This window comes from Salmo trutta, chromosome 1 (assembly GCF_901001165.1).
Source record: "Salmo trutta chromosome 1, fSalTru1.1, whole genome shotgun sequence".
In the NCBI taxonomy this organism is placed as follows: Eukaryota; Metazoa; Chordata; class Actinopteri; order Salmoniformes; family Salmonidae; genus Salmo; species Salmo trutta.
The window spans coordinates 25,760,565-25,773,100 of record NC_042957.1 but is presented as its reverse complement, the minus strand read 5'-3'; the positions used below and the strand labels follow the sequence as shown (position 1 = coordinate 25,773,100).

Here is a 12,536-nt window from a genome sequence, read left to right as displayed (position 1 = left end):
CTTGTTCAGTTTCTTTTTTTCTGAGTTTAGTTGATTTGTCTGAGACAAGGTAAAAATCTGTTGTTCTGTCCCTAAGCAAGGCAGTTAACCCACTGTTCCCCGGGCGCCGAACACGTGGATGTCGATTATGGCAGCCCCACGCACCTCTGTGATTCAGAGGGGTTGGGTTAAATGCAGAAGACACATTTCAGTTGAAGGCATTCAGTTGTACAACTGACTAGGTATCCCCCTTTCCCTTTCCTTTCCCTTTATATATATGAAACATACGTTTTAAAATTTCAAACAATCAATTGGTCGAAAGAACAGACGACTCTAGGTCAACCAAGATTTTTTTCGTCGGGGACAGCCCTAAAAATGCACACGATGGGGCACTGTAAAGAGCTGACATGTTATCACTGCTGGACAGTTGCTTCATCTATCATGGTGGTAGATCAGAAACAACAACCTGTCCCGCCTGCTCCAGCTCTCCCTCCCTGGCTCTCGATGGCACCAGGCTGCCCAGCACCATGCACTCCTGCCACCATCATTACGCACACCTGCTTCTCTCGTCACGCGCATCAGCGATTCATTGCACTCACCTGGACTCAATCACCCGTGTCATTACCTACCCTATATCTGTCTGTTCCACGCTTCAGCATTAATTGTCGTTTGTCGTTTTCTTTCCCGGTTCTGACACTCTTCCTGTCCTGTCTTCCTGTCCTGTTCCATGTCTGTGCTATATTAAATGTTCACTCTCCGTACCTGCTTCTCATCTCCAGCGTTGGTTCTTACAGACCAACGGACATGGAAACACTAACCGACAAGACAATGGTGAACAGAGGGCACATATATACAATTACTAATCAGGGGAATTGGAATCAGGTGTGCGTAATGAGACAGTACAGTGACGCATAGAGGCCGGTGACGTAGACCCCCGGAACTGGTGCACAGAAAGGTGCAGCGGAACGACACCGGCCTCGGGGACGACCACAGGAACGAGGTGCGGGTCGGTCAGGGCCAGTTGCAGCTGCCGAAATTGCGTTGTCGGACGGGCCAGTTGCAGCTGCCGAAGTTGCGGTGGTGTCGTACGGACCAGTTGCAGCTGCCGAAGTTGCGGCTGTGTCGGACGGACCAGTTGCAGCGTCGTCGGACGGGTCAGTTGCAGCTGCCGAAGTTGCGGCGGTGTTGGACGGACTAGTTGCAGCTGCCAAAGTTGCGGCGGCTTCGGATGGACCAGTTGCAGCGGCGTCCGACAGGCCAGTTGCTGCTGCCAAAGTTGCGGCGGCGTCAGACGGGCCAGTTGCTGCTGCCAAAGTTGCGGCGGCGTCGGACTGGCCAGTTGCAGCTGCCGAAGTTGCGGCTGCGTCGGACTGGCCAGTTGCAGCTGCCGAAGTTGCGGCTGCGTCGGACGGCCAGTTGCAGCAGCCGAAGTTGCAGCGGCGTCAGACGGGCCAGTTGCAGCTGCTGAAGTTGCGGCGGCGTCAGACGGGCCAGTTGCAGCTGCCGAAGTTGCAGCGGCGTTGGGCGGGCCAGTTGCAGCAGCGGCAGATGGGCCATTCCTGCTGTCTCCATTTAGGGTCGGTTACTCTGCCACGTTGTATAAATGATTGGAGACAGGCGCAGGAATTCGTAATAGTGGGGTTTAATACTCCACCCAAAATATACAACACGCCATGAAAAGGCACGGGGACGAAGCCCAAAACAAACACGTATACAAAAACACAGGGATATAACCCAAACAAAATAGCGAGGTAAAACCTCTAATAAATACACGGGATGAGGCCCGCAATACACTACACGGGGCGAGACCTGTAATAACAATGCACAACAATACACGGGACGAGACCCGTAATAACAAGTACACAATACACGCAGCACGAAAGCCGAAATAACAAAGCACAGGTACTGACAGACATGGGAACAATAACCGACCAGCCAATGGTGAACAGACGGCACATACTGTATATGCAATTACTAATCGGGGAACTGGAATCAGGTGTGCTTAATGAGACAGTTCAGTGATGCCTAGAGGCCGGTGATGTAGACCTCCGGAACTGTTGCACGGAATGAGCAATACAGAATACGTGACACAACCTAGTGTACTGTATATTCAAAAAGAGACTGATATGAATGCTTGAAATCAAAAGTATTCTTCATACACTTGGCTGAATTGGAATTATGTTGAACGCACCTCTTGGCATCATAGGAATAGTTTGATCAAGAGAGGAACAAACAGAAATGGTGGCATCCTCATAACCATGTTGTTAAATGAGACAGTTCTACCCTGCCAGTGAACCTGACCTGCACTCCAACCCAAATCTACACAGTTATTAACCCAAATCCCTGCCATGTCATGACCTCACATACCGTCATAGGTTTCCACAGCAATTACTTCAGTAATGATATTGTTTACTTTTAGGAATATAGTGTTTGTGCTCATTCACCCACAGGACATTATCCCAAACAACACACCAATAAACATCAGCCTGAAAACACCATATATTGTTCAGGAGCCAGTCACTTTAACCCAGTTATTCAAGGACAGTGTCAAAACAACTCATTATAAACATACACATGTAGGGGAGAGAGGGAGAGAGAGAGGAAGGAGAGAAAGGGAGAAAAATTAGGAAGAGGAGGGAGAGAGTGGTCATGGTCAACAACACCATCGACCAGTCACATGTCAGGCTGTAGACTGTAAACATGCTCTTGTATACACATTAAAAGATGCAAAACACAACCACAATCAAATCAAATCATCAAATCACATTTTATTTGTCACATGCGCCGAATACAACAACCTTACCGTGAAATGGTTACTTACAAGCCCTTAACCAACAATGCAGTTTTAAGAAAATAGAGTTAAGGAAATATTTACTAAATAAACTAAAAAGTAAAAAAATTCTAAATAAAAAGTAACACTTTAAAATAACAATAATTGTATTTATCTAGGCAAGACAGTTAAGAACAAATTCTTATTTACAATGACGGCCTACCCTGGCCAAACCCGGACGACGCTGGGCCAATTGTGCGCCGCCCTATGGGACTCCCAATCACAGCCAGATGTGATGCAGTCTGGATTCGAACCAGAGACTGCAGTGACACCTCTTGCACTGAGATGCAGTGCCTTAGACCGCGGCACCACTCGGGAGTCAGGGGGTACCGGTTTACAGTAGCAGTAGTGTAAAAACAAAAGGGGGGGGTGTCAATGGTAAATGCAAATAGTCCAGGTGGCCATTTAATTAATTATTCAGCAGTCTTATGGCTTGGGGGTAGAAGCCGTCAGCAAGCTTAATGATGATGTTGGAGTCATGCTTGGCCATGCAGTCATAGGTGAACAGGGAGTACAGGAGGGGACTAAGCATGCACCCCTGAGGAGCCCCTGTGATGAGGATCAGCGTGGCAAATGTGTTGTTGCCTACACTTACCACCTGGGGGCGGCCCTTCAGGAAGTCCAGGATGACAGTTGCAGAGGGAGGTGTTTAGTCTCAGGGTCCTTAGCTTAGTGATGAGCTTTGTGGGCACTATGGTGTTGAATGCTGAGCTGTAGTCAATGAACAGCATTCTCACATAGGTGTTCCTTTAGTCCAGGTGGGAAAGGGCAGTGTGGAATGTGATTGAGATTGCATCATCTGTGGATCTGTTGGGGCGGTATACGAATTGGAGTGGGTCTAGGGTTTCCGGGATGATGGTTTTTAATGTGAGTCATGACCAGCCTTTCAAAGCACTTCATGGCTACCGACGTGAGGGTAGCAGTCATTTAGGCAGATTACCTTTGCTTTCTTGGGCACAGGGACTATGGTGGTCTGCTTGAAACATGTAGGTATTACAGACTCGATCAGGGAGAGGTTGAAAATGTCAGTGAAGACACTTGCGCATGCTCTGAGTACACGTCCTGGTAATATGTCTGGCCCTGCGGCCTTGTGAATGTTGACCTGTTTAAAGGTCTTGCTCACATTGGCTACGGAGAGCGTGATCACACAGTCGTCTGGAACAGCTGGTGCTCTCATGCATGCTTCAGTGTTGCTTGTCTCGAAGTGAGCATAAAAGACATTTAGCTGATCCGGTAGGCTCGCGTCACTGGGCAGCTTACATCACTCCATATTCATTCGTTTTTGTGGCAGCAGGAATATGGAAGCCTGGCAAAATGTATAATAACAAATGTATGTCTGTCTATCTGTCCATCCGTCAGTCTCTCTGTTCGTCTGTCCATCTGACCAATCACCAAGTCTGAACATTAGCTATTCATTATACCTAGCGCCACCCAAGCATTAATCATTACTCAAATCATAACCTCATCTCTTCAGTCTCTCACTACCTCATCTTCAATCAGAGGATAGTCTAAATTTCAGAATCTTCTATATTCTAGAATGAAGATGGTGCAGAGGATGGCAGCCAGACCAGAGCACCCGAGCAGTAGACAGTGATTAATTAAACATTAAACATGTGGATGTGATGGGAGGATTAATGATTACTCAGACAGATCCTCCTTTCCTATTTTTGGGTCAATGCACTGTAATCCAATAACTGCAGTCTGTTGTTTTTTCACCCAGATTTGGTACATGGAATCTTAACATTTCATCCCCATTTTCACAGAATGAATATGTTCACCCAGAGACCCAAGTCTGTGAGCTGTGTGTAGATAATGTAGATTTGTGTGAGGATGTGTGTAGTGTAGTCAGATCTCTGTTAGTGTGTGTGTGTGTGTGTGTGTGTGTGTGTGTGTGTGTGTGTGTGTGTGTGTGTGTGTGTGTGTGTGTGTGTGTGTGTGTGTGTGTGTGTGTGTGTGTGTGTGTGTGTGTGTGTGTGTGTGTGTGTGCGTGCGTGCGCGTGCGTGCGTGTGAGTTCGGGCTCCCCAGTGAGATTCAGTCTGTCCAAGGTGTGATGCATTGGAGCAGCACATCAGGGGGGTTTTATGAATGGATTGTGAGTGTGGTGCGATGACGTATGCTCCACTTACAGACAAGTGTTTGTGTTTGTGTCTTATGCAAGTAAATGATGAACAGTTGAGAGTGCCAAAAGGAGAACAAAGCTGCAGCATCTTGCAGTGCAATCCAACACACTTCATCCTAAAACCATCATCTTTTCCAACACATATCAAATCAAAGTAATAGTAAAAAGGCTGATATGTTAGATCAGGGATAAGCAACTTTGATGGGGGTGGGGGCCACAAAAAACAAAAAAAACAGATCTCATCCTGAGGGGCCGCAATGGCTTGTGGAAAATATTTTAATGGCCGACCTTATGACAGCGAAGAGAAAAAAAAAAGTTTTAAAGTTCATTTCCTGCAATTCTACACATATTGCCATGGGGCGTAGAGAAGATTTAGCAATTTTATAACTAATTTCATACAATTCTACGAATTTTGCCATGTTGGCAGTTTTTAATATGATAATATGATGATCAATTACCCCGGTCAGAAAGCTGGTCGCTAGACTAACTTATCAATCAACAACAACAAAAACGCTGACATGTGCTAACCGAGTGACTGCTGATGCACAACCAAATTTCAACATTTCACCTTGTTGATTCTATTAATTTAACTCTCAACAGTAAGTTGAGACCCCGACTGAGTTCCCTGTGTTAGAAGTAAAATTAAAACCGACTGCCTACAGACAATACTATATATGCATAATATGTCAAAGCTTTGTTGTGCACACACTCCCCTCCATAAGCATACACTAGCGTACCTGTAGACTTCCATTCATGGTGCTAACGCTAGTTAAATTGGCTTGTGGAAATACCTCTATCTTCCTTCATAATTTTTTTTATTTAACTAGGCAAGTCAGTTAAGAACAAATTCTTATTTACAATGACAGCCTACCCTGGCCAAACCCTCCCCTAACCTGGGCCAATTGTGCGCCAACCTATGGGACTCACGATGACGGCCGGTTGTGATAGAGCCCGGGATCGAACCAGGGTCTGTAGTGACACCTCTAGCACTGTAATGCAGTGCCTTAGACCGCTGCGCCACTCGGGAGACATAAAAAGCAGAGACATAAAAATGGCCCAAATATCGCAGTATGCCTTTAAAGTAGTCACCCCCATGTGAAGAATCATAAGTATTTGGACTAATTCACTTATAGTGTATCAATGTAGTCAAAAGTATTTGGTCCCATATTCTGTATGCATTCTATATGTACTCATCACAACCAAAACAAACTGCAAATGCATCAAACCAGTTTGTAGAGTCACAAGCTTGATGTTGTCATTGCGTGCTATGAATATGGGATCAATTCTACTTTACATTGACATGGTGTCTTATCTTCTAGTCATCTGGTGATGGGACAAAATAACTGTACTGTACAACACCGTCTTAGACACAACCTGAGAGTAGTTTTACAGCAATCTTAGACTTAAAGCACAAAACTCTGCATACAGCTGAGTACATACAGAATGCATACAGCTGAGTACATATAGAATGCATACAGCTGAGTACATATAGAATGCATACAGATGAGTACATACAGAATGCATACAGCTGAGTACATACAGAATGCATACAGCTGAGTACATACAGAATGCATACAGATGACTACATACAGAATGCATACAGATGACTACATACAGAATGCATACAGATGACTACATACAGAATGCATACAGATGACTACATACAGAATGCATACAGATGACTACATACAGAATGCATACAGATGACTACATACAGAATGCATACAGATGACTACATATAGAATGCATACAGATGACTACATACAGAATGCATACAGATGACTACATACAGAATGCATACAGATGACTACATACAGAATGCATACAGCTGAGTACATACAGAATGCATACAGATGACTACATACAGAATGCATACAGATGACTACATACAGAATGCATACAGATGACTACATACAGAATGCATACAGCTGAGTACATACAGAATGCATACAGCTGAAGCAAAGTCAAACCCATAGAACACAAACTCAAATTCTAAACCTGTCTTCTGAAGTGTCTGTGAAGTATGTTCTGTGCTGCCTTCTAAGAGTGTGTATGTGTATCTTGTCCTACCTTGACCTCCTGACTGGTGAACACCTCAACGTCCACTACACAGGCGATGAGGACAGAGATATCACAGTCTAGGCTTCGTGAAGGCATTCTCACTGCTCTCTGCACCGTTCAGACAGACAGATAAAAAAAACTGCTGGAATCTACTGCTCGCTTTACAAAGGACAGCTGGTCCGGAGCACCTGTGTGTGTGTTTTCGCCGGTGTGTTTGTGTGAGAGTGTGTTGTGCTCTGAAGAGCCCACTGTGTAGTAGTCTCTAGCAGTGAGGCAGGCTGGGTGTTACTCTGGGCTGGCTGGCTGGGGAAGCAGAGATGCCGAGGGAGAAGTCAGCCCACTAGCCTCCCCTCCCCTCGCTCCCTCTTCCAGTTATGACATCACTGCCCCTCAAACACACACTCTCCCTCTCTCGCACACATACACAAAATGTCAAAAAAGGCAGATATTTTTTTCACGCTGAGTACGGCTTGTCTCTCTCATCCTGAACTAGTGGGGTAACGCAGTGAAGCAAATAGAAAATGATGAGGTGCCAAAACTGTTTGTCTAACTGAACAACACAGACAGACAGCGTTTTGTCCGAGGCGTGAATCACACCGATGCAGACTCTTGTTACAGAGACGCAGTCACACAGTTAATATAACAGACGTATTACTGCTACGGAACGGAGCTATCATGCACCTGATGAAACTCTGCATGTTGTCACTGATTTACATTCTACACCATGCTCCCTAAAACCAAGAGACACACTGACTCAGACACACACAGGGCTGTGGGGAAGGATTCAAATAACATTCTGCAGTATGATCGTTGGAACATATCAGTGGTACCCCGTGGTGTAAAGTTGCGTGTAAACATTCTTTGAAGTACTACTTAAGTCGTTTTGGGGGGTATCTGTAGTTGACTTTACCATTTATATTTGATAACTTTTACTTTTACTCCACTACATTCCTAAAGAAAATATAGTGCCTTCAGAAAGTATTCACACCCCTTCATTTATTCCACATTTTGTTGTTACAGCCTGAATTGAAAATGGATTAAATATAATTTTTTATAACCCATCTACACACAATACCCCATAATGACAAAGTAAAAACATGTTTTTAGAAATGTTTGCAAATGTATTGAAAATGAAATACAGAAATACCTAATTTACATAAGTATTCACACCCCTGAGTCCATAATTTGTAGATGCACCTTTGGCAGCGATTACAGCTGTGAGTCTTTCTGAGTGTTGGGGTGTCTGTGTGTTGGGGTGTCTGAGTGTTGGGGTGTCTGAGTGTTGGGGCGTCTGTGTGTTGGGGCGTCTGTGTGTTGGGGTGTCTGAGTGTTGGGGTGTCTGAGTGTTGGGGTGTCTGAGTGTTGGGGTGTCTGAGTGTTGCGGTGTCTGTGTGTTGGGGTGTCTGAGTGTTGGGGTGTCTGAGTGTTGGGGTGTCTGAGTGTTGGGGTGTCTGAGTGTTGGGGTGTCTGAAGGTTGCGGTGTCTGTGTGTTGGGGTGTCTGAGTGTTGGGGTGTCTGAGTGTTGGGGTGTCTGAGTGTTGGGGTGTCTGTGTGTTGGGGTGTCTGAAGGTTGCGGTGTCTGTGTGTTGGGGTGTCTGAGTGTTGGGGTGTCTGAGTGTTGGGGTGTCTGAAGGTTGCGGTGTCTGTGTGTTGGGGTGTGCCCCTAGCTGTCGGTCATTGTTTTGGGGGGGGGGGGTGCCTGGTTTGCTTAATATAAGGAATTGTATGTATAGTATTTACTTGTATTTAAGTATATTTAAAACCAGATACTTTTATACTTTTACTCAAGTAGTATTTTTACTGGGTGACTTTCACTTTTACTTACATTTTCTATTAAGGTATGTGTGACATATCAAAGGATGAAATGATGAGGAATAATGCATGGCCCTAATGCTGACGTTACTTCACAGGGGGGCTTTTGTGTTCATACTGTATTACATCTCCTCCTCTTGGTCTCAGTATCTGTGCCACCCAGTGGTCAAACGCGGCTATTTGTCCTTGGTTAACAACAGAGGCTTAATGGAATACAGCCAACTCATTTACCTCCATGGAATACACCTAGATATGAATAGTACTTATCTCTATGGGAATACATACAATGCACAGAACACCAGTCATGCTGAGGCAAAGGGCAGTTTTTTACATGGAGGTTATATGGAGGTATTGTGTGACTGTATACTGACCAGGTACACTTTAGGGTAGAATGTGTTTGCCTCTCTCCTCTCCATCTCTCCTTATTACTTCACTTCTCTATCTCTCACCCTCTTTCTCTCTCCTCTCTCCCTCTCTCACATTCATGTGTATTGACAGAACGACCCTGCAGCATTATATCGTCCTTTCTTAATGGAAAAGCAGCCTCCGACACCCCCCGACTACGCACGCACGCACACACGCACGCACACACGCCCGCGCATGCATGCACACACACACACACACGTTTGTTTTACTATTACTGTGGTGACCAAACAATTGATTCCCATTGAAAATCCTACTTTCCCTAACCCCTAAATCTAACCCTTAATTTAACCCTAAACGTATTACGAAAACCCTATCCTTAACTCCTAACCCTAATTGTAATCCTGAGCCTAAACCTAACCTCTAAGCCTAGAATAGCCTTTTTCCTTGTGGGGACCAGCGAATTGTCCCCACTTGTCCAAATTCTGCTTGTTTTACTATCCTTGTGAGGACTCCTGGTCCCTGAGTCATGTGTGGTACAGCTGTGGACCTGTTAGGTGTGTGTAGTGTTGAGTGAAGATAAAGTTAGATAAAGTTGTGTAAATAGAGACCACAGTAACCTTCCTGGCAGGCTGACAGACAGATAGGGGATGAGGAGAGGCATGTGGTCCAGGGTGTACGTGCAGGCCAAGGGGTAGCAGGACCAGAGGCTCTTTCATTGGGAGAGGGAGAAACGTGGCTCCAGTAGTGATGGACTGATGTTTTTTTCATACTTTTACAGTGTTAGTTCCATCAGTTGTACAATATGATATAAAACACAGGAAACATATCATTTTGACTGCACTGGGCCTTTAAAGAATCCTGTAAGATTCTGCTGACTAACCACGGGCTTGGTATGATTGAAGAATGAAGCAGGTGTTAAATATGGGCTTGCTACACAGAAAACAGCAGTTGACTACTCCATTTTCAACACCTATATCAATATCTTTGAAATGAGCTTTTAAAACAACTAAATCAGTTTTCTTTTATCATATTTTACACCAGAGTGAGGCTCTCTCCACTAGCCTACCTTTTGCTCCTGCAGCGAGGAGGATTCACCATATTCATTGAATGTTTTTATAACTTATAGGCAGATAATCACCAAAAAGCCTACCAGTATGCAAATTAGGGAGCCAAATGAACAGCTCTCTTACCAATGCAATACAGTAGGCTACTGACCAGTCACTCACTTTAACGCCACTGTCTGGAAAGTTCTGATGGACTTCATATCAAAAATACAAATGAGATCTTTAGTGCCGATGCAATACCATGGACATACACTGAGTGGACAAATCATTAGGAACACCTTCCTAATATTGAGTTGCACCCCATTTTGCCCTCAGAACAGCCTCATATTTTCGGGGCATGGACTGTACGAGGTGTCGAAAGCGTTCCACAAGGATGCCGGCCCATGTTAACTCCATTCCTTCACACAGTTGTGTCAAGTTTGCTGGATGTCCTTTGGGTGGTGGACCATTCCTGATACAAACAGGAATCTGTTAATTGTGAAAAACCCTGCAGTGCCAGAAAACAATAGGGTAAGAGGATTTTGACTATCATCACCAAATGATATGGAACATGCTAATTCATGCTTTCTCCGTCCATTTAAAGAAATTCAACTGCAACCACAGCACACACCCAGGTAGCGAGAGGCGGGACAGACAGCAGACTGTCAAACCAGCAGTTTCCCTGTCATCGCTCACTTTGTGACTGACAGGCACCTGTCCTATTAATAGATGGCTAAAAGATGCCTATCGTTCATTCTAGCGGGAGAGGGCTCGGAAGAGTTTTTTTGGACTAGCGAATTGAAAAGTAGCCTTGCTAATTTAAGTGGAAAAAGTAGCCGGCTGAAAATGAGTCGGCTGTATAGACGACAGGCTGAACTAGTGGAAAACAATGGCTGTGTGTCGTGTTGGTGGTTTGGAGTTACCGCGATCATGTGTGCTGCAGCAGATACTGACGTTCATTGCTCTGTTATATAGAATGGAGATAGTAGTTCTAAGGTCAATGGTCTCTGGCTGTCACACAATGGGTCGTCCGGTGCCTTTTGAGAAGTGTAACATGGTCAAAAAATACTTTGGATTTCACCAAATTTGAACATTCTGTCATAAAGTGCACATGTTCAACGTTATAAAAAACACGTTTTCCCATCTCAATAGGTTAAAATGACTATAGTAAGGGCTTATTAAATGCCAAATAAAGAAGCAGGGTTGACCGTAACAGGGTTGACGATTTTATCTTAATTCATCCATGAATCCCCTTGTGACAGGTGGAATGGAAGCTTGGTGTGTGCAGCAGGAAGTTGCAATTGAATGCAAGCTAACACACAACTTTTTTTTTTTACAATTTCTAGCCTGTCTATCTATGGGTAACAGGGTTGACATGTTATGCTAAACCTGCTCAGGTTTCCACCACAAAACACCAGAAAATGGCCAAAAAGATTAGAACCAGCTCACCTGCTTATATACTGTGATTTGACTATTAGATGTTCAATGTTTCTTTTGAAAAACATATTTTTAAAGGAATAGTTTCACCATATTAAAACTGCTCCAGGCTGCAGGCCTCAGGGAGACTGACTCCAAGTCTTTGGACTGATAACCTATTTGTATGTTCATATTTTAATTTGAAACCGAGCTAAATAAAGTCTTGAGCAGTATAAATCTAAGGATATTGGATGGAATATTTGTCTGTTTACTAAACCTTTCCTGGAAACAAGGACATAACGTGAAAATGAAAAGAGGTACACATGCAGGCACACACACACACACACACACACTCACACACACATTCCTCAGCCGTCCCTCACCTCTTCAGACAGGATCAAAAACAGGGAGGTCCAGTCCAGAGCTGTTAAATATTGACTCATTCAGGGGCTTACACAAGAGCCTTAATCCCTCGCCTCGCAGAAAAACCGACCAAATCCCAGCATTTAATCGATTTGCCTGGCTGAATTGCATTTATTTAAGGAAACTGCTTAATCCCAATATATCCCAACCTTGTCATTTGCTTTGATTTATTACATATTACATAAAGACCTATTATTTGTGGGCACCTGAGTGGCGCAGTGGTCTAAGGCACTGCATCTCAGTGCTAGGGGCATCACTACAGACACCCTGGTTCAAATCCAGGCTGAATCACAAGCGGCTGAGATTGGAAGTCCCATAGGGCAGCGCACAATTGGACCATCTGGGTTTGGATGGGGTAGGCTGTCATTGTCAATAAGAATTTGTTCTTAACTGACTTGCCTAGTTAAATAAAGAGTGTTGTGTTTTGTTAACTCTTCTTCCCCTGCCGTCTATCTCTCTCTGTGCTGCTCAGGAGAGGAAAAGCTC

General features: G+C 44.5%; 1 protein-coding gene across 2 annotated transcripts in view; it reads right to left on the bottom strand.

The window, feature by feature from the left end:
* Positions 1 to 12,536, bottom strand: part of rcan2 (regulator of calcineurin 2) — a 148,990-nt gene that overhangs the window by 61,232 nt on the left and 75,222 nt on the right. Inside the window, exon 1 of one of the 2 annotated variants that reach the window (XM_029750549.1) lies at positions 7,000 to 7,297. The exons of the other annotated variant lie outside the window; for it this stretch is intronic. Within the exon in view, the coding sequence (XP_029606409.1) occupies positions 7,000 to 7,086 (87 nt within the window). The 5' untranslated portion in view covers positions 7,087 to 7,297. Of the gene's footprint in view, positions 1 to 6,999; positions 7,298 to 12,536 lie in introns of those variants that run through there. 2 annotated transcript variants of the gene reach the window in all.